Below are 24,744 nucleotides of genomic sequence, written 5' to 3' on the forward strand. Positions count from 1 at the left end.
TGCCTGACCAGGATTCGAACCCGGGACCTCCGGATGAAAGGCCGAGACGCTTCCACTCGCGCCACGGAGGCCGGCATCAATGAAAAATCTAGAAAGACTTTTCCAAACGAACATTATTATTATTATTACTGTTCTCTCAGTTATTATTAATTTATTTCTAACAAATTTATTATCTCCAACGTCTACTTCGCTATACATTAAGTAAATGTAATTTATTTATTTGGTGTTTCGGTGGTTTTAAGGATTTTTTTCCAGTTATTAAAATAATAAGCTTTTCCACCATTTTGGAGTCTTTCAGTTGATTTACCAAATTCATATTTATACTGGGTGTTTGTTTTAAAACGCAATTCAAGTAAAGAACTTTTTACAAAAGTTAATACAATAATTTCAGATGAAGAGACTGCCAGCAATACCTATTGTTTTTTTATTTATAATCAGGTAATATAACTCTATTTCTTTTTTGTGAAGTTAGTTATTTTTGGTTATCTGTGTTTTTCATTAAGAAAAAATGGTTTTGAACATGAAAGAAAGTATTTTTGTTGTAGAAAATTATTTAAAAACTAAATTTTTTGTTTTGTGCCAAGTAACTGCTCAATTGCAGTTTCTGAGTAAGAATGTATCAAATAAATCTTCAATTCATCCTTTCGTAAAGTAACATGGAGAGACTGGTTTTATTTGCAATTAGAGACACAGCCGGAAACGTTCAGTCCTTAATGACGAAACAATGGAAGATTTTCGGGTAAGCTTTTTGACTAACAAATCATTACGAAAACTTGCGCAACAAAGAGGAATACATAGTGCCTTTAAAGCTACACGGTCACTTAATTTAATACCATATCGAATTCATGTATCACATATAATTTATGTGATACAGTTGATTATACTGCTAGGCTCTACTATTGTCAATGGTTTAATCAGTTTTTTCGGAAGAGCATTAAACTGTTGAATAATGTATTTTTTATAGATTAGACTTGGTTTCATTTGAGTGGTTTACATTAATAATCGGAATGATCGCTACTGCAGCTCCAAAAATTCTGACATTATCCATTTACGGACCTCTCATCCAAATAAAATTGATGTGTGATGTGCAATTTCCAAACAAAGAATAATTTTCTCCATATTCTTTGAAAACACACTTAATTCAGACCTCTACTATGAAATTGTAACGCAATCTTTGCGAATTCAAAATTAAACGAGAGATTCGTGGTTTTAACAAGACAGGGGACACATGAAAAACGGCAAGAACAATGAACCTTTTGAGAAGGTTTTTGGTGAAACATAAATATCGACTGGTTTATGGCCAGCTAGATTGCTTGATCTTTCACCTGCAGATATTTTTTTGTGGGTTATCTTAAAGGTTGTGTATTCAAAAAAATCCGCAAATTATTGATGAACTAAAAGCCAACGTAACTTAAGAATTACGAGAAATTGAAATGGTACATTTCGAAAGGTTGCACGGAGTATGAAAAAGAGGGTAACGGCTTGAATTGATAAAAATGGTGGACACTTTCAACATTTCTTATAAAAAAATTTGTTCTCAATATTATTTTTCACAAATAATTGTAATATTTATAACTAATCGCATTAAATATATTATAATGTTTTTCTTTCAACTGGGTTTTAAAACAAACATTGTATATTTTATGCATTTTAATAAACGTTTAAAACGTTAAGCGTTTGAACCAATTTGATAGTTTACACCGTTATTACAAAATAATAATTTTGGTGGCCATTTTGAGGTGAACCCACCGCTGATCGCGTATTTCTGTAATCTTCTAACGATGCTTAATTCGAATCCGAAGTCAAAAACAAAATCCTAGATAAAAAAATGATCCCACTCATACACACATCGAATTTAATAACGAACTTATTTGTTTGTTCGTTGACAAAATATTGCTAAAATTCTGTAGATACTAAGGTAACACAATAAACATTAAGGTAATACACACACGCTCACGTATGCACACACGCGTAACATATATATATATATATATATATATATATATATATATATAAAACCACATTTTATTTGAATTCTCCTAATAAACGAAACATTACATTGTATATTTAATATAAAACCAAGACGTGATAGTGCATACAACATTCTTAAATAATCTATAACTATTTACACGCTAATAGAAACCAGGGAATTAATAATTTTAAGTTATTTTCTTAAAATAAATTTTTTTTCGTATTTCTGTGTTTAGTTAGCATAAATTTGTTATTAAGGTTATTAAAAATTTATTACGCTTATAAACATGTCTGAAGAATATTTACATTCACAATACGGAATTCATGTTTAGAATAGAGATACATTTAAAATTATGAACTAGCATTATACTATACATTTAAAATTCTTCGTTTTATATAACATTAATACTACGACGTTACGCGTAGGTTTTACGGTGAAATATTTACAAAACACGCAGCATTTCCAATTTACATACTACAAATATTTGTCATATAAGAAATATTACGTATGATATTGAATATTGATTTAAAATTAAATATTCTACATCCGTCTCAGTCAAAAAGTTCTTGAAAAATTTATTTTAACTAATTAAATTATAATAATCTTTTTTAGAAATAACTGTAATAAAAAAAAACATATATATGTATATTTTTTACTGTTATATTACAACAGTGTATATAAAACAGTGCTGGTAAGTATTTTTATCATATTATGCCAATATATGAAGTAAACAGTAAGGAAGGGTGGGGTTGATTTGAAGCCGTTTCAAGGTTAATTGCATAATAAGGTCAATTAACATCATACCAACTTGACGGGATAACGTTGCTTTGAAAAAAGACAGAAACCAACTATTTTCCACAGCCAATCAACGATATTATAAATAAAACCGTTCATTTATTCCTCGTATTTTTAAATATTATGTATAATATTAGATTAAATTCGCTTAAATTATCTATAAAATCGCTTAATATTATCGGTTAAATTAATGTTCATCGGTATATTAAAAGTTAAAACATAAATAAAACAACAAGAGAAAATGACTGAGATATCATTGACCACGATAAATTTAAATTTGTAAATAAGTTAAGAGTATATTATTTAAAAACAGTAATAATGAGAATTGACCTAGATAAAACAAATAAATATAGTATTTGTAGATTTGTAGTTTAGGACCGAGTTAATGTTATTAAAATTAAATCTAAAAGGAGCATCTTATTAATTTTGAAACCGGTTTCACTAACTCGTGTATAAAAATTAATTCTAACAAAAGAGTACAAGCCAATTTATTCCGATGCCAAAACCGCACGCTTATTTACATATATGGCACATCTCAATCTCAGATTGATGTGCCATAAATGCAAATTTATGGCACTAAATACACTGTACCACTAAATCGACAACGACTGGCCAGAAATTAACATAATTATTACAGCAACGTACATACCTTTAGATACTTGGCGTTAATCCCTCTAATCCTTAATTTCTAGATCCCCAAAACTTCCACTATACCTATGTATAAGTCTTAAAGGACTCCTTAACTTCTTAAACGGATCTTTATATCCGTTTGAAAAAAGTAACGAAATTAATTTCCATTGAAAACCATCTGGCACATTTAATCACAAGTTTTCAATCGAATCTATTAAAGCAATTAATTTGCACTTCTACGTAACCGTGCAATATTTCACTCAAAAATAGCTTACCCATAAGCCAAAGACGAATTTTCCGAATATGTTTTCCATTATAAATTTTAACAAATTGCTTGCTAAGAACGATAAAAATTCGAGGGTAGTCTTATTTTATTCCGTTGTACAAATACATTTTAACTGCTTGATGTAAAACGCGTCATTAAAAAGGTGTACAGACATTAAAGAAACTTTTTTCTAAATAAATTTTTTTACCCTTTTATGAGTAATTGAAAATGTTGGTTATGCTTAAACAATAAAAAAAACTCGCAAATTACACACTATCTTAAATCAAACAGTTTTTTTTTTTTGGACGTGACAAACCTAATAGAAAATATTATGAATAAAGCAAGTTGTTTAGAAGAGTTATAACTTTTTTTTTTGTAGAATTACTTAATAGAACAAAGTGGTTCTTTCTGTTTATGATCTAGAACCATTAAAGACTCTTCAAAAAAGTATATAATAAAATTATCACGAAATTCTGTTCTCCATAAAACGAACACCGATTCACGATTTGATCTTAAAATCAGACTGGGTTACAATACTTTTTTATTGGTTCAGACAAGTGGAATTCTGAATAAAGTTTAGAGCTTTGTAAAACCGTAAGTAAATATATCTCTAAATTGAACCAACCAAAATCGAATAAAATATGTTTGACACAAGTAATGCTATATATATATATATATGTGTGTTTTATGTGTTAAAAAACACATTTTTACAAATTTTTATAAATAAAAATATTTTTTGTTATGAAGGATTATTTTAATTTTTTTTAGATTTATCGTAACTTATTTGTATTTCAAAATAATCTTCATTTCATTTTATCTCCGTTCAAGAACATTTAAATTTTTACCAAAGCTATATTAGAAGATTTGCAATACACCGATTCTTTTAACAATAAACCCTCTATGGCCGAAGAATCTTCGTTTTCATGATTACAATGAGGATGAAAGGTGATTTGTTTTCGTGATCAGAAAAGCAATTTTTTTTATTTTGATCTAAAACACGTCATTGTTTTTTCATAATCTTTTTATACCCTCTTGAACAAAGTGAGTGCTTTATTGAATAGAGAAGGACGGACCATCGGATCGTCCTTCCGTTTGCACGATAATTAGTAATTTCTAGTATTTTCTAAACAATTATATTTTACGAGTATTAGAAAAACAGATGAATTTGCCAACCACTTATGGGTTTAAGCAGATGTTGAAGGTAAATGAAATATTTCTGTGTTTAAAGTTAATGATTTGTACTTTATGTTGATGACGCATCCTTCGCCGAATAATAATGCGGTTGAACGCTACACCCTTGGTTTAAGGTAAAAGAACGCCTTCAGACCAGTTGTTTAGAGTAAAAATCTGACAACACGGTTGTAGGACTTTCCCGTCACGCGGCTTTTTTCTGATGCACGGCTAACACACACATACACACACAACTTAATTAAAAATATTTATCATTTTATTTAAATATAATTTTTTTTACAACAGCTGATCGTCAGTGCTACACTAACGCTCCTTGTGGTGACACGGGGTACTATGGACGCAGTATACCCAGTAGTAGAGCATTTTTTAAGATGGGAGTGCGGTTTTACAAAACTTTTTTTGCAAATATTACTATTTTTTAATTGTTAAAAATGTGCCTAAGAAAAATAAAGCCTTAATTAGGCGAAATCTCAAGATACTGAGGGTGACCTTGCTCTACAGCCTCACCCCCTTGACCTTTTAGTTGAAAATTTAATGGAATCAATACCCCATATACAGAACTAATCTGACCAAGTTTGGTAAAAATCAGACCAATAATTCTGGAGATATAATGTGTGAGATACCGAACACACACACACAAACATAGAACATCCGATTTTTTGGCTTCCTTAGGTGTCAAAACGTCAAGATTCGGTGTAAACCACATATGCCCAAATTGGACCGATTAAAGTACTTTCCCTTCTACTGCTATAGGGCTAGACGGGAAAGTAATATATATAATCTTTAAATGAATAATTTTTTTTTTAATATTGTTTGAACATTCATCTTTTGTTAAAAATGGATGCCAGTTTATGTTTATTAAATTATGAATAATACCCTAATCCCAAAGTTTTTACATTGATCTTTATTAATTATATAAGAAATGACGTAGCCATTATTTAACTATCGTTAGACAATTTTCCTTATGTAATAAATATAAAAATTACTATATATTTCATCAATTAGTATCAAAATACTTTGCCTTCTTTCATTTCTTGCATAACTAACCCGTCAATAATAAAAATTACCATTAAAATCGATAAATTTAATTACAAAAAAACAAATATTCCAGGCTTTTATGTAAAAAATGCATATTTCATTATTTATGACCTAATTTTTAGGATTAGAATTATGACTTAGAAACACGTATAAACAAAGCTATATTTCAAATTTAAAAAAATACATAGCATAATATTTTGTTTAGCTGTATTAATTTATTCTATTTTCGAATTGGATTAACATATATTGTATATGAGATTTCCTATATTTTTAAAATTATTGTTTTCGTATAAAATAAATATTGGTAAACCTAGTTACATGAAATTTTATTTATGATCTTATTTTACGATATATTGCAATAACAGAAGAAAGGTTTATTAATGGATAGATAGGACACGCCATAAAACAACGGAGTGACCAAAATAATTACTGGTAATAATGCCGAATAATAAATAAGGTTTTATTATTATATTGCTTTATCGGTAAATTAAATTGATACAATTCCACGCAACATTATTAAACTAGCCGTCATGTTTATAGAAAGAATATAATGTAATATAATAATTTGTTATGAACAATGGATTAGCATAAATTCACTGTTATCTTAGTTTCTGCATCGCCCTGGATGGTCCTGAAATGTCAGTAGGTTAATGCAAGCACGAGGATCAACAGTTGAGTTGCGCCGTGTTCTCGGTAATTTTTAGATGAATATCCTTTATAAAGCAGCGAATTTTAAAGTGTTGTTAAAACTCCATTGTATTATTTATGTAAAGACTCACGTTATATGTAAAGACTCAATGATTTATTACTCTTAGTCTTAAATTTAGATAATACATATATATATATATATATATAGAGACTGTATAAAATAATATAAAGAAAGTTTGTTTCGAAATATAATAGTAGGTTTAACATTATAGAACAATTTTATTTGGGATTTCGTTATAAAAACAGAGAAATGGAGAAAGATTTTATTTTTAATGACTGTTTTTTAACTAAATAATTTTAAATAATTACGTAATTTATTTAAAATTTGTAATTCGTCACCAATTTATTGAACTGCTTAAATTCTTTTGTTATAGCAAACTGAAACATGATAATAGCAAAACTCATTTTTTCCAAACTGACGGATATTTTACATACTCAATCGGCGCGGATTCTGATATTACGTTTAATAATTATAAAAATAATGCCTACACAGGTCAAAATAAAGAACAAGACACAATCGGCCTGAAATTTCTTAAAATTAATTAATTTCTATTACCGGTAAAAAAACAAACCCGATACTTATTTAAAAAATAATTATTTATTACCAGTAAATTTCATTTAAGAAAAATATTTTACCCTTTATAAAACTCAGAAAAAATTTTAAATCCACGTTTTAATAGAGCTATGTAAGAAAATAATTTTTGGTATTTTCAGCATACATTTTTATAAAATTATAATTTTATTTATTTTTAGTGTTGTTTTATGTGCCGGTATAATTTTATAAAACTTTTATATAAGTTAATCATTTAATTTAGCAGTCATCTATTTGTAGAAAAACGCAATTATTTATTAATTACAATAATTAATAAAAGTTTAATTTTGTAGAATCGGCAATATTGTTGCCGACTCTACTAAAAAATTCAAATAAACATTTATTATTGGAATTAGAAATTAAGCCTTTAATAAGAAATCGTTGAAACAATTGCTGGATGAAATTATAAGGGGTATAAATCTAGTTATTAGGGATACAGATGTAACGACGTATTTCTTATTCACTTACCAGTTCATCTGGACATAAATATTAGTATTGTGAAGGATTTTGAAAGAAACGTGTATCAACAATTGTTAATATAATTTATTTATTTTTTCATAAATAAATTTCTTAAAATTATATAAAAAAGATAATAAAAATTTATTCCAAAGATTTTCAAAGAAGATAGTAATTAATCATTTTGAAATTTGATTTCATATAAAATTTTCCAACAGACAACTCTACCAATCGAATGTTTATTTGCAAAAAAATTTAGGGAAGAATTTTTGTATTATCCCCCTCTAATCCCCTCCACATGCCTGATTTCATCACAACCACACACAAACGCACGCGCACATCATTACTACATTATTCAGAGCTCAATTCTAAATATTTCATTTACGCGTATACAAGTTCACTTATTATTTTATGATTATATTTTCATTTCACAGCATAGAATAAATATTTCAGCTTTTCTACTTAATTTAGAAATTTTAGCTTAATTTTATATTTATAAAGTTAGATTTGTTATAACCAAACTTGACTTACAATTCAGCTAAAAATTTAGCAGAGTCTACCTTTAACACTAAATCTAATTTCAATATTTTTTAAATAAATATAAGCAAGTTATCACCGTAACGTGTATAAAACAACATATTTTAAAAATGTATTAAGCTAATATTTAGTTTTTATACTCGGTAGATCCATAAGCTACAAAATACATAAATTAACTTTAGTAATACTATTAACAAAAACTGAAAAATAGGCAAAAAAAATTGTTACCTACTTTTACTGTAACAAAAATTAGATTTTTCGGTAAATATTACTTACAAAGAATAAAATAAAAATTACTTACTTATTTTCTTTATAATAATAACAATAATAGCTAACTAAATATTAAATTTAACTTCGATAAAATAAAATATAGCGTGAAATTTGAATATAAAATAATAATAAATTTGAAAGTTAGTCGTTAATAAGTTTTAACCGTTATCACTTTTCTACATTCTACTTATCAAATTAAAATTATCATTAAGTTAAAATTTTGCAGGCGTTTCCATATATAAGTAATAAAATACCAAAAGAAACTCACTATTTCAGTGGTATATATAATAAAATGGAAATGAGATATCTAATACGTTAAGTGAAATTTTTTTCTATTTATTAATCGGCAACATTTGTAATGCCTTAAATTCCATAAAACCAACAATACAAAACCCACACTTTCTTCATGGTCACAGTTTTTTCTTCATTTTATGAAAGTTACTATTTGAAGGATATAGGTTATGTATCACAATTACTGCGGTAAGTTAAAAGTATTATTACTATTATTTATTTTTATTAACTAATATTTCCTTACTGACCAGCAATGGGCGACTCGGGGACATGGCGGGTCAGAGGAGGCAAGACTGGCAGCGTTCCTGCATGCTGGTGTGTCCACTTGTGATGCTGTGTTCTTGTTAGCTAGGGCTGTTCGTTGGCCGCTGCTAGAAGCTGCCGTCACACTCCACGAAAGACTGAACGAGGCCGGACTGCAACGCTCCACCCGTCCCCACCAAGGGATACCGCCCCCGCCAGCATCGACCTGCACCAAGGGATGACTCCAGTCACTGCTCTTGACCGTCTCTGATAACGTTACGTCCTTCTGACCAACCTTCCGATTTAAAGTAGAGAATTTTGTGACAGCAAAAACGTCGGACGTAATTCTACCTTACATATTTGATAACGATTTTAAAAATTAACATAAACCACCGTTTCATCTCAACCAAATAAATTTACAACTTAATTTTCTACTGACTCTATGTACGTACCTGTCACGTTCGTAAAAATCACAAATGATAATAGTAAAATAAAGACAAATTAATAATAGTCATCACTTCAATTTGTATCTAAATTATAACGCACCGACATACGTGGGTGGAATAATATTTAAAGTAATTGATAAACATATATTACAACAAAAGAAATAAAATACATAAATTTAAAGATAACAAAAAATATAATAACAAAAAAAGTATCTCAGTAGGGTTAATAAATAAATTTTTTAGAATAGTTGCAAACGTTCACTGAAACATTTGTAACTGTATATTCTAAAATAGTCACACAATGATCTTTGAAATATACTTTCATTCCTTTACCGCAGAAAAAATGACTTACATTATCTTAAAAAATGAGAAAATTAATATTTAATGATGAATTGTTAGAGCGGATACTAGCAAAGATCCGGAACACGTATGTTTTACAATACTGTATGTATATCACTCGTATATTATATCTTAGGATATATCCTAGGATATATTATATCTAGGAAAACACATCACAGAAAAAAATTCAAGTGTCTTATTGATGAAGTAACGCGGTGTGAATCGAAATATGGCAAAGACATTATTATGTTTTATATTAAGTGATATAAGTTAGCACGTCAATCATAGTGTAACAATAGTTATGTGAATCTTCTTTTAATCGTAAAAGAATCTAGTTCAGTCCTTGCATATTATGATTATCTTTTTTTAGAATTAAAAAAAAATTATTTTAAGACTTAATCAATAATAGTTAGATGCTAAATTTACTCTCTACAAGGGGGTCGCCTATTAATATTAAAAATTATTGATGAGTTAATTTAGTAAACTAAAATTACATTTAATGACGAAGAATTAGATATTATTTTATGCTACAAATGACTTCTTCATTAGTTTTTGACATTAAATATTATTTCCTGTTTATTTAAGAGCACATTATTTACCCCTTTCATGTTTATACTTTTTAAATCCAAAGTGAATATTTTTCAAGGAGATATAAGTATAATGGTACCACATTTCTCTCCTATGGAGAATGTAAGGTTACTTACAAGTTCGCTAGACAGAGATTACCATGTCTCACTATTTCGCAACACTAGCATTCCATTTGATCTCAGCATCCTCTTTGTCTTCACTTCATCATTTGCATTTCATACACTAGTAATAAACAAAAGTTCATTCCTCACTTAAAAAAATTCCTTGCTAATAAAATATCACTGTTACCACTAGGTACTGGATAATAATCGCTCCTTTAACACTGAAACAATTAAAAATTATTTCCCCTCAAGTTTTCGTTATTCTTCACATAATTTTTTTACATAAGAAACACTACTATCTTTTCTTTTAAATTGCTACAGATATTTATACTGTTAACAAAATTGTGCTTCAACAACAACGTTCAAATAATTATTAATAAATTATTTATTAGTAGGTAAAATCTTCTAAGGTGAAAAGGAACTTTGGTTACATAAAAGCTCATGTCGGGCACACCGTAAGTAAAATCAACATTCGAGCCAACAGATATGCGTATAAATACAATAAAATCGTTAGACAACAATTTCAATTTCATGTTACAAATAGATATTCTTTTGTGTTATGTGTATATAACTGTTGAATTATGTGTTATGTATTAATGCTGATTGTCTTTATTACAGTAGGTAATCAGACATCATCATGTAAATAGCAATAAACTTTTGTTGCTTAAAACGATTAAAAAAAAAACAACAAAACAAAAACATAAAAAACAAAAAAAAATATGTTTGTGTTTGTGTCTGCGCGCGCGCGTGTGTTAACAAACTGTGCAAAGAGGCGGTAATAATCTTTTAAAAGAGATGCGATTTAAATTTCATTTGTTAAAGTTGGTTTTTTGTTTTGAATCAACAGTGGATGGAAATTTATTCATTTACACATACGTTTAAACATACTTCTGCGCGCGATCTCACACGTAAATTTATATATAAACAGATTTTTGTTAAATCAATGTAGTGGTGTCAGAACCGCTAAAATTTTGATTATCATTGGAATCAACTGCTTTAACCAGCTCCATTAGTATTTTAATTGATGAAAAATAAGTTCCTTTGTAGTATTAAACAAAATTAACTCTACAATGATGTACAAATTATAAACATATACCTTATATATTCTTATTACATATCTATCGTACGCCATAACTAAACTATTGTTGCTGATGAATCCTGACATGAAACACAAGTTACTCCTGTAAATAATTATGAAACTCACTAAAATGGAGGTGATATTCATACCCTCCACTAAAACCTTCCTCAAGGCTATTTTCGCCTCAGAAATTGGCTAAGTACTGACTTTCCTTACTTCGAAAAAAGGTTTTCATACTATTTGAGGTACCAGCTATACTTTTATGCATCACAGACGAAACAAAATCTAGAGCAGATAGGATTAATAAAAAAATTAACGTACTCCTTTTTGATAAAAAAAAAAATTATTTACATGGATTAATTTTACCCAGTAAGAGAACATTAAATAATCCACCGACCTATAAAAATTAATCGTTATTTTTTATGGAAAAATACAAATAATATTTATTTATGCAAAACTAGTAATTGTAATTTTTCTTTAGGGTTATTATGTCGGTTAGGTATTATTTCCCTAAGTATTAGGTTGGGTATTATTTTACTGAAAAGTAGACAATAAATACGTTTATTCTGTACATAATTTTGTAAAAATTATGCTATTATGAGGATTGCAGGATTCCTTAAATATGGACAGTCTTAAATATATAGGCTAATAGTATCCTGTTTTATTTGAGTTGTACGTAGAGAATTCGTTTTAAAGAAGAAAAACTTGATTTAATTCGTTACAGAACCTCCTAGCTCCGAAAGGAGTACCACTATTTTAAATCGACAACGTTCTGAAACTTGACAAAAATTTATTATTTGCATATACAAAATTAACTACTGAATCTCGAACATTTTAGAAACGATAAGAAGATGTAGCACATTTTAATTTTAATTAAATTTTTAAATAAACTATCCTCAACCAGATTCAGCTTAAAAAGTTCAAATCGATAGTGTTATTTATTTTTATAACTTGCTCGAGGTAGAACTCTCTATTATTCTAGATGTAGGGCGCTGTTTTAAATCGATATTCATACCTTTTCTTCACAGAAAGACTAAAATGTTATTGTTAATAAGCTGTATTTGAGAAATACGAAACAATTATTCATAAAAATCAAAATATATTTTTACAGATTAATCGTAGAATATAAAATACCTCTTACCAAAAGCTTATAGTGAAAATTATTTTAAATTTCATTTAAAACCAATAGTTTTAAATGTAGGATTTTTTACACTTTAACGAGGTTGGATAAGAATATGAATCCACTTATGAGTAAACAGTAGAGATTGTTGCTACAGCAACGATTACCATTCATTACAACAAACGTTTAGTTTATTTTACCACCACTGCTACTCCTAGGATTTTTATAATAGCTGTTTTTAGCATTGGAAAGGTCAAACCGCCGTAGGCGAAATGACCACAGACACATACCCTCACCGAATTTCTATCTGTTTAAAACCAATTATTTTATTTCATTACTTTTATACGGATTTGAATACTAGATCGTGGATGCCGGTGTTCGTTGACGGTTGGGTTTCAATTAACCACAAATCTCAGTAATAGTCGACCGGGTTCTACACTTTATTTACATTCATAGATATCATCCTCATTTATCCTCGAAGTAATACCTTAAGTGGTTCCGGAGGCTGGACAGAAAAAGAGAGAGAAAGGTCTTCTTTGAGTACTTTTGAAGTGATCTTTGTTTTTCCAGAACAGATTTAACTAGTTATAAAATAAAAATTTTCATAAAAAAATTTAATTTACGTATGAAGTAAATAATTCTGCAAAACTCCTCAACAGAAACACAAAAAAAAAGATTAACTATAATTCAGTAAACTACAAAAAGTTTGTTTCAAGGATTCAATCTGATAAACCATTTAAAGCTGATACACATATAACATGAATCTGCTTTTGTTATAAAGGTAATTATTTCAGAAAAAGTAAAAAAAAATTAACTTGTAACAATAGTTGAAGAAATTTATAGAATGATGAATGCAATGCAGATCTCGCGAACAGAACGCCAGAAAGAGGTCACGTTGTGAAGGAAACATAGTTTCCTGCGTTCCTCCCGTCGACTTTCGTGGCGAATGATAAAACGAAATTAATTGAAATAGAAAGGAATGTACGTCCGTCTTTGCACAAAAAATAATGAAAATTACGCAATGGCCTACAATGCAGTTAATATTTAAAAATAGACCTATGTAATAATTTAACGTAAATGAAATTATTCGTATATCTAATTTAAAGTGTAAAAAAAATGCTAAAAGTCTTACAATTTTTAATCCTTAGAAGATTTTACTGCAAGCGCATTGTAATACGGTGAGATTCACGGTATATTACAATATGCTGTGATGAAAATAGAGCAAGTAATTCTATAAATATTCATCAAATATTTTTGACTTCTTAGTATATAGTCTTACTGATATATTTCATTATTCCTTACAGAAAATTTCTGATTTATTCTTATAAATTTATCAAAACATGACTGTACTAATTAGTAAATATTTCACTGAAGACTGTAACTACAAAATGCACTCCAATTTTTATCTCACGTTAGTCTGACATAAAACACAAAAAGGGAATTAACTTTATCTGTATATTTTTAATTCAATTTTCATTTAAACAGTTTTTAAAACATAAATTAAATCATTAAATTAACTGTATCAATATCAATTGAATATAAAATTTTTTTCTGCAAAGCACATGACTGTTTTGGTGGACATATATCTATAGGTTTTTTCTGTTCTATACTAATAGTTATATCCAAACAAATATTTAATGTTATACACCTTTGGTTATCTATTTATGCTATGGCAAATTTTTTAAACAAACATATTTATTAAATCTTAAGTACATTTTCTTTTAACCACTTAAAGAATGTATGTGTATATAGATACGAGTACATACTTACGCGTATATATATATATATATATTTAATAAAATGTTTTTACATAAAATCTTCCTCACTTTTAAAATTACGACTGTTTATTATAGTTTTTCGCAATTTATTTATGTGTTAACCTTCTAATTATAAAAAATTATTTGTGAAGAAAAATAATATCGACTGGAAAAATAAATTATAGTAGTAACATGTTATAAAAAAGAAAAATTATTTTATTAAGGAGCACAATAAAAGTATGAATTAATTGTATAACGCAAATAGTGTAACGATTCTTCTAGTTTTCAATTAAAGTGTCACGGGTTGTATAGTTCTAATACAGTCGCCTACTCTATTTATAAATGAAATGCATTCAGTATTGTGGAAGTGCTGTCCAGTTAGATCGAGATAAATTTAATAAATATCTATTATTAAACTACTTACTAATTTATTAAATTAAATAAATTTAATTTATGTACGTATATAAAAAAAACATGTCATGAGTGATCCATAATCAACGCCCAGCAAAATCAAGATAAATTGATGAAAATTCTATACAAGTTCTTGATGTAAGTGCACATTAAGAAAGAATTTTTGAAATTCCGAGTTTAAAGGGGTAAAATGGAGTAACAATGAAATTTACTATTTCTTTAATTTCTGGGTAACAAGTTAAGATGTCAACTTGATTTTTTGGTATATGTAATCTTTATGCAAATATCTAAAAAACAATTTCTATTTTTTTCTAAATTTGACCTTGAAAGGGACGAAGAAAGGCAAAAAATTTGAATAATAATTGCAAATATTTCCCATTTCTGACTGTACTAAACGAGATATTCATGAGATTGGGGCCGGGAAGGGGATGCTAGTGTATTTATAAATAAAGTAGCATAGTACAGTAATAACTCAGTCTGTATATTATTTTTTTCAAAAAATTGTTCAATAGTCTTTTTTTTTAAATTCTTATATGTACTCAAAATACTTATTCATCTGTGCAAACAACGGATCAAAACATTTCAAAACAAAATTCGAATCAAAACAAATGATTAACACCCACACCTTATTTAATTCGGAATCTAAAACTATTAATGGCTATAATAATTACTTTTGCTGGAATTCAAAATGATCCTGGGAAAGCTTAAATGAAAATATTTTAAAGCCAAATTTAACAAATTATTAATAACTAAAAAATCTTAAAGTTATAGTTACTTTTTTCAGTATATTAGAAAACAGTTTGTGAATAAAAGCTACGTGCTTTAATTACCGAAGCAAGCTAAATGATTATTTAAACAAAAATCCATCTTACTGAAATAAAGTATGTCATAAACAAAATCATTAATTACTTAATAATGTATGTAATTAATAACTGTGAATTCGTAATAACAAATAACTCAATAATTTTACCGTAAAAATAAACAAAATTATTCACCTTTCTTAAATTTTTTAAAAAAATAAAACCTATTTCAAAAATTTTGTTCTCAAGTAAAAAATAGTTTAAAAATCAAACTACGAAAAACAATTTACAATTACCTTAATTTGAAAAGAATCTGATGGTATTATTTTTATTAGTTTTTTGCATTTTTGGAAATTGGTCGTATTTTATTTTTAAATTTTATTTTAAGTTTTTCGTTTTATTTTTATTAGAATAGATTTACAAAGTAAGCCGTTTGCAAGAGAAAACATAAAAGACGAGAAACCTGAGTCTTGATAAAAAACACAAACATCTCCTAATGAAATAGAAATCATCGATTAAAGAAATATCGATTTTTTTTTTGGAGGGGACGATTATAGCATTATTATCATCAGTTTTAATACATATTATAATTATAATTAAAATTTATTATAATATTTATTAATATTAATTAATATTAATATTAATTTATATTTATTAATATTTATTATATATTTATTATAATTATAATTTTATTATTATAATTAAATTCCTAATTCTTAACACAACAATATGTATATATTTTTCACTTTAATTATATTATATAATATCTAATGAGTAATGTAATTATGTCGTAAGTTAAATATATTAGAATTTTTTAACGGTAAACTCTTAAGATATATTTCAAGTTCATGGAGTTTCCATATTTGGTGATTAACGAGGAGGAACTGGTTTGAGCAGTCCCACACCCTGCATCACTACAATACATCTTGCTGCGGAGTTTGTCTTCATGGTACCTAATTACGAGATATTTATAAAGGAGTATTGAATTACGATCTATGTAACTTTATAGCTAATTTTTTTTTTTTTTTTAATAAAAATAAACCGTTCATATAACAGAGACTTACCCGGCATTCTCTAATTTGTACCTATTGAAAAAAAACATCGTATTCTCACCCAACTATGTATGTATAAATTTTGAATTGCATGTTTATGTTTGTGTTTCTCTTAGTGCGAAATAATGACGCAGTTTTTTATAAAAAGGAATGGCTATGCCACCCAACAATAAATAATTTTAAACCAATCTTTCTAACTTAACAACAACAGAGGAGTAGGAAATTTGTATATAATTATTTATTTTATATTTGTTTACACTTATATGTTTATTTTTTCATACCATAATAAAGATTTGTTAAAATCTCATTAATTGATATTTATAAAACTGAAAGGAAAAATGAATCGTGATAAAAATTTATTTATTCATCTACAAGTAAAAATATTTTTAATTATAATTCACAAAATTCTTGTTTAAACATTTTATTTTCTCATAAAACCTAGTGAGTTATACGAATTAAAGTTCATTTAGAATTTTTGGTAAATCATTGTTATCTAAAATAATCAAAAGTTACTTTGAAAAGTAATAAAAAGAAATTGTACGACTACGACCTACATATTTACGGTAGGAATGTTTTACTTGACCTCTTGACGACCCAACTATAGTACTATTGGTCACTATATAGCCTCTGGCAACACCCTCTGACGAGAACTATAGTTTTAGTTGTTACTTTAAATTGAATAAACTAGCCTTGAACAAATATTAGCGTTAAAAATTATTGCTAGTAAAATTTATAATCGCTATCCATAAAGTATATTGAAATCACGTACAGCAAACACGAAAATATCTGATTTACTTTTGATCAAATTAACCAGTTCAGTGCTCATAACAAAATCTGACGGAATTTTTATTTAATTCAAAATCTATGAATCAAAACAATACTGTTAAATTTCAGCAACCACAAATTGCCTTTACAAGACAAATCTAGAAACAACGACTATGATATTTTTTCTTTTACCACAAACGTTCTACAGAAAGAATTGACAGTGAAATAAATTTTTTTTTAATACTGAAATTCAAATGTTTTATTTTCTTAGGTATTAAACACGTAAAAGTTTTATAACAAATACTAAAACTGAGGCTTTTTCAAAACTATTCTCTATATTTTAACATAATTCATGCAAATTAACTCGCATTAATTTAAGTGCAAATTATATTTTAATTTTGTTTAACTGTATTTTAATGAAGTACTGTATTTTGAGAGCGTTACTTAATATTATAGCGTTAATATTAATAATAATATTAATACTTATAGCGTTACTTAAAATTGTTATCAACATTTTTTTTTTTAATTATTGTGCTAAACAAAATTCCTAAAATGTCTATTTATATCTAATTTTTTTCAATTTCTAAACATTTTATCCGTAGATCCTATTTATGTGAGGTATTTTCATTAGTTTAGCAACATTTTTCCACAGAATCGAATTGGTTGTTCCGCGGCTGACTTAACGTGGACGATTGCGATTTTTCTTTGAAATATTCATTATTTAGTTATCATGCATTTTCCTTTTACTTTCACATATGTGTATTTTTTTACTTAATACATAAGAAATATAAAAACTAAATAAAAGCCACACTAAAAGTAATAAACTTTATACAGTATTTTTTGATTTTATATATACCACGTATCCTTAAAAATGAGGTCAAACTCTACGAACTGATATGTTAACAGTAGTTAACATACTGAAGAAAAATGTTCAGTGAACATATGTCCGAAAACGCATATTTTTCTGTATTTTAGCAATTTTGATAAGGAGATAACGAAATAAAATTTTGTACTTTATTTTAAACTAAATTTTATACTTTTTAGGAAAAAAATAACGATACTCTTTGTTGATAAATTTCAAAATGGCGATCGTTTCAATCATTTCAATCTCAAATTTCTTAGGAATTATTAGATTTATCAAATTGTGTTGTATTATAAAAATTAGGAAGCATTTTTTAGTGACCAAAGTTACACTTATTCATAAAGATTAGACGACGAACAATAGAGTTATTGCAAAAGGTAGGCCTCAATCGATATGGCGGCCATTTTTTTTTTATTATCGTGACTCACTTGATAACAAAATCAGATTTTCTGATTAAAATTGCTAAAAATTCAACGTTATGGATATTTAATAATATTTTTGTCAGAGTTAGTCTAGAAACAATTAATTCTGAGTAATAAAAAAGTGGAAATCAACTACATAGGTTATTCAAACTAATTTTTAAAATGAAATAAATAAAAAAATATACGAAGATACATATTCAAATAAATTTTATAAATCAAAAAGGCTATAAATAAGTACCCTGTGATAATTTCAACTGAAACAGCTGTTTATTTGTTTTATTTTTATTTACATTGTTTTTCTTTCACTTGTGAACAAAGTCGTTTATGTTCTATTTCATTGAATTATGATCTGTGCTCTGAAATTTGAAAATATATTTTTTTTATTGGAAATTGTCATTAATCATGTTAATTGTAATTTAAAATCAATCAAAACTGTACAAATAATGAACTCGCTGACATGCACTTTACGTACGTTCTTGCCAATGACGATGCGAGGGAAGCAAAATGTCCTTACCAAGAAAATTATCCAAACCGCCTTCAGCTAGATGTAAAATTATTTTTCACGTTTAAGTGCAACTGGGAGCTTTAAAGCCGTCATAGTTGGTAATGGTAGACCTAAAACAGTTTCAACGCCACGTGTAGAAGAAAGGGTTTTGAACAAGTTTGCACAGGATCCAGAATTATCGTGCAGAAGAGTTGGTATCCAAGAAAATATACCTCGTAATACAATATGGAATATTTTGCGCTAGCAATTATTGTACACGTACCATCTACAACGGATACAAGCTCTTTTATCGGGGCATAACCAATCAAAAATTGCATTTAGTAGCTGGTTAATTAACAAATGTGTCCATAACCCGGAATGAATATCTAATATTCTTTTTACAGACGAGGCGTCTTTCGCTAAAGATGGTGTAAAAAACCTCCACAACCGATATGATCGGTGTGAGGAAACTCCTTATGTAGTATTTTAAGCAGAAAGTCTACACAGGTTTTCTCTGAATGTTTGAGGAGCAATATACATAGACAAGCTAATCGGGCCTTTCTTTTTGCCACATAGATTAACAGGTGACTCATAATTTAAATTCATAACACCTACCTGACTTCTAGAGGGCGTTTCTTTGCAAAGTACAAAGAACATGCGGTTCATGCATGATGGTGCGCCTGCCTACTTTGCAATTGGCGTCAGAGAAAAATTAACTGATCGTTTTCAAAGAACGTGGATTGGTCGGGGTGGTCATATTTGATGGCCTGCACGCTCCCTAGATCTGAACCCATTAGATTACGCGGATATGTAAAGTCTCTTGTTTATTCAACACCAATTGTCGATGTACATCAGTTGGAGGATAAAAGTGTCCGCTCTTTTCAAAAAATCGGGGAGCAGCCAGGAATTTTGAGCGCGTATGTCAGTTATTAAACGTGTGGATTGTTGTGTTCGAATGAAAGGAGGTCAACATTTGAACATTTGTTGTGATTCTCATCTGAAAACAAACAAAATTTCACATGCCCTAACAATAATTATTATTAAACATCCGTAATGTTGAACTTTTTGCAATTTTAATCAGAAAATTTGATCTAGTTAAAAAGTGAGTCACGATAATATAAAAACACAAGATGGCCGCCATATCGGTTGAGGCCTACCTTTTGCAATATCTCTGTTATTTGTCATCGGGTTTTTACGAATAAGGTGTCGTTTTGTTCACAAAACAATGCTTCATCATTTATATAATACAACACAATTTTATAAATCTAATTCCTAAGAAATTTGAGATTGAAACGACCGCCATTTTGAATTTGTCAACAAAGGTATCGTTATTTTTTTCCTATTAAAAAATGCTAGTTTAAAATAAAGTACAAAATTTTATTGCGTTATCTCCAACCGTTCTTTAAAAATAATTATGTTTAAAAAAATACAAAATGACGGACAGACAGGAAAACATGCATTTTGGCACCTATGTTTACTGGACATTTTTTCTTCAGTATATTTAGTAGAACCACTTCTTACAGTTTGTCTTCACCCTTAAAGGACACCCTCTATATATTATTGTTATAATTGCGCTTTAAATTTAAAACAAGCCTAAATGTATAGACGAATGATAGAATAAGCATCGGTAATGTTTGTACAAATGTCTATTGTGAAATGTCGATAGTTAAATACATGTTGGTAATTTTTAATTCTTTTCAGGACCAATATTTTTTCTAAAATATCAATTCTCTCACAGTTCTCTATTTTATATCGTTCGCAAGAAAATAAACACTACTTGAGGAGAAAATAATCAAAATTTACGAAAAGGGATGTTTGTAATATATCGAAAATCTGACATTTTATCTTAAAACTTAAATCTTTATCACAGCTACTCCACCAATCCACCGGGTTGGTGTAGTTGTGAACTCGTCATCGCAAATCATCTGATTTGAAAGTCGAGAGTTCTAAGATTCAAATCCTAGTAAAGGCAGTTACTTTTATTTGGATTTGAATACTAGATCCTGGATACCGGTGTTCTTTGGTGGTTGGGTTTCAATTAACCACACATTTCAGGAATGGTTAAACCTGAGACTGTACAAGACTACACATCATTTACATTCGTACATACCATCATCATCATTCATCCTCTGAAGTAATAATTTACGGTTGTTCAGGAGGCTAAACAGGAAAAGAGAGCTAATCCACTGCGTTAGTAATTTACCATTTTCCAAATTTTGCTGAGTAAACAAAAATCTGTAAATAATTACGGATAAAATACATAAATTAAAACATACAGAATATAATTTGAACATTATAACATATAATTTGTACATTTGGAAATTATAAATATATAAAAATATTTATAATTTTTCAAAAATATATTTTATTTTTAATATATTATTATAATTTTTTTTTCTAAATGCTAATTAAATAATGAACGTAATATAAAGGCTACATATGAAAAAAGTAAAGCCATTACTAGCCTAATGCAGTATTTCAAACGTCTAAATCTGGCATTGATATTTTAAATACAGGAAGCTAAAATAATAATTAATTTTGGTGTTGATGGAGCTTTGTAATTAGTATGATTTTATAATGAACCCGAACAGTTAAGAGAGTTAATTTGATGTCTTTAATTTGAGAGTCGGGCACTACGAACTCGTCATACCACTTACCTACGTTTCATCATTAGTTTACTCAAGGATAAATATTTTTTTTTATTCACTGACATGCCTGACTGTTGTTTCGACCCAAAAATAAATTTATTATATTAAAAAGAGAGGCTTAAAAACAAATAATTTTGTAGAGATTTATATTCATATTACAGTACAAAACTATACCTCTCTTGAAGTTAACTTTAATTTCCGTTCGCTTTCCCGGTTCACACTTTAATTGGATTCGGTAATTTTTTTTCAATAAACATAAACAGATAGATGGGTGTAATAATCGACTGATAAACACATCTTGTTCGATTTGCACTTCTGGAAGAATTTATCTGACTATAAGTTTTGTTATTTCAGGTGAATGTCAAACTAATTCTTTTGTTTTACTCATTTAATTTAAAAAAAATTACATACTTAACCTTAACTACCATTATCTGTTAGTAGCTATTTTTTAAATATCATGGTTCATATTTTTTACAGATAGATTACAAGAAATCTTACAGTAAAAAAGAATAAATAAAATATCAAATTCTTTTACAAATCTGGATGTACACAAAGAAACGACTGCGTCGATTCGTGGACTAACTACGGAAGCGAAGGTTTTTACGCAACATTATATGAATTATTAATGGTGCAAAATAACGTATAGGCAATGTACGCAAATGATACATTTTTTTATTAATAAGAAATATGTATGTACTAACAATGAAATACATATATTATAAAAAATATTTATTTGCATAAAACAACGAAAATTTTAAACACAACATTGAAGTTGAACGCAATCTATCATAGTAATTATTAGTTTGTGGTAGCTGAAGTAGGATACAAATATCAAAGACTACTTTGTTTAAGTATCTTGAAAAAACATCAGTGGTTGTGCCATGTTTTGTTATAGCCTGCACCGATTGACTATTCATCAATAAACTGAAAGTTTCAAAAAGAAATTTTTGAAACATCAGAAAAATGAAAAATCAGAAGTGCTTCTGATTTTTCGTCAGCAAAATTAACATTGAAGTCACCAGACAAAATAATAGGTAATTCATGATGTTTGTGCCCCATCCATTAGCAATTTGTTCATCATATTCTGCTAATAATCTCTTAAGGAACATTATAATTTCATCAATTTTTTTTTATTTGGTGAAATATATCCAGCTGCCATAACCAATTCGATGTCATATTCCAACGTGAGTTTAGCAGAACAAACATTTTCGGTATTTGAAGTTCGTAGACTTATTTCACTTGTATTAGACATAGTTGTATCAAATTTTGAGGTTATCACATTTGTAATGTCATTTTTTTTAAATATATTTCAACTCCTGCAGCACGATTTTTTTTCTTTGAAATTTAACAATGTTGTTGAAATTAGGAATGTCCAATTGTTGATGGCCATCCATCCACGTCTAAGAGAGTAATAAGACATTAACATTTTCAGTGACTGTATAGGTTAAATCCAATCTGTGATTTTTAAGACTTTGACAGTTTAAGGTAAATATTGAAACACCTTTTTCGTTAGAGATAGAATCCATGATTGTTTTATCTTTCGTCTCTAAAGTTTAATGATCGAATATTAAGCATTTAATACACGATCTACTCTATACTACACTCTACACTACTAATACTCTATACTTTGAGTGAGTAGTAAGTATTTAATGATTTAATGTATATAATGATGCAGCCCGTGTAATTCGTTTGCGGCCGTGATAAAATCTAAATTTAGTCTCATCATTGTGAGGAGTAACAATACACAAATTGTCAATGTTGGTGATGCGTGAGAATGCTACGTAAAAAAGTCGTTAGGAATTTGTTTTGTCGTATTCGTAAATGACTTCAATAAATGTTCCACATGCCGCCAACAAAGGAAAGTATTTTCGTTTGTCAATAAATTTTTTATTAGATGTTAAAAGTGTGTTATCTGCCTGTAATTCTATAGATACCGCTAAATTTTCTAATCGACTTTATACAGCTAATTGAGTAGCTTTTTTTCTTTTTTCTGACCAATCTTTGTAGAATCAGGAAATTCAAACCGAACTCTGCAAATGATGATATCCTCACTAAATTTTAAGTGGACCAGCTTTCCAACTGCACCATTAGATAAACGTTTATGTTCGTTGAAATTATATAAAATCTACCTTTTACGAAAGTTATTTCGTAACATAGTTCACCGGTATCAATTACCGACATTTTATGAAGTTATTTTAGTTTATGTAGATATCGTTTAAGTTCAGAAGTTACATCGTAAGCTATAGAAATATCATTGTGTTCGGCTTCCTGCAAAATTATTGAACTCGTTTACAGTTTGATTTGTTAGATACAAATGAACTGGATCGGGGCATAATCTTTGAGCATTAGCTTTCTTGAAAAATTTGGATTCAATAAAATCCAGTTCGTGCGGCTTAACGTCACCGTTACCTATTTTGGTTAGAGTATTAGAAAATGTAACATTGCCTTGTCGCATCACTTGAGTCAATTGAAAAAAGTTTAACCGGCGCCAGAAAACAGGTCCAACCATGTGTGTTTTAATAGTTTTATACATTGGTGTTGTTCTTACTGGAGGTAACTGTCGTAGATCTTGAATCAAAAAAACATCTGTGCCTCCAAAATAATTGTTACGGTATCCGCTTATTTGTCTCAAACGCATATCAATTTTGAGAAAGAGTTTCGCACTGATCATACTAATTTCGTCTATGATCATTAATTTAATGTACTTGCAAAGCGATCACTAAAGTTGTAAAATTTCTAATGATAATGGTAGCAGTCTTGAAAGAGATATTTTTAATGTCGTATGAACTGTTGTACCATGAATAGCCACAGAACCTTTTCCGGGTGAAGCGTAGATAATGTATGCATTACAATAGCCATTATTCTCAGTGAATCTATTGTAAA

The 24,744-nt window shown here is 28.2% G+C and overlaps 1 protein-coding gene across 1 annotated transcript in view; it reads right to left on the bottom strand.

The window, feature by feature from the left end:
• Window positions 1–9,138, bottom strand: part of LOC142326851 (uncharacterized) — a 143,607-nt gene extending 134,469 nt beyond the window's left edge. The window contains exon 1 of the mRNA XM_075369590.1: window positions 8,994–9,138. Within this exon, the coding sequence (XP_075225705.1) occupies window positions 8,994–9,017 (24 nt within the window). The 5' untranslated portion in view covers window positions 9,018–9,138. The remainder of the gene's footprint in view (window positions 1–8,993) is intronic.
• Between the last annotated feature and the right edge of the window lie 15,606 nt (window positions 9,139–24,744).

The sequence above is a fragment of the Lycorma delicatula genome, chromosome 1, assembly GCF_047948215.1.
Source record: "Lycorma delicatula isolate Av1 chromosome 1, ASM4794821v1, whole genome shotgun sequence".
In the NCBI taxonomy this organism is placed as follows: domain Eukaryota; kingdom Metazoa; phylum Arthropoda; class Insecta; order Hemiptera; family Fulgoridae; genus Lycorma; species Lycorma delicatula.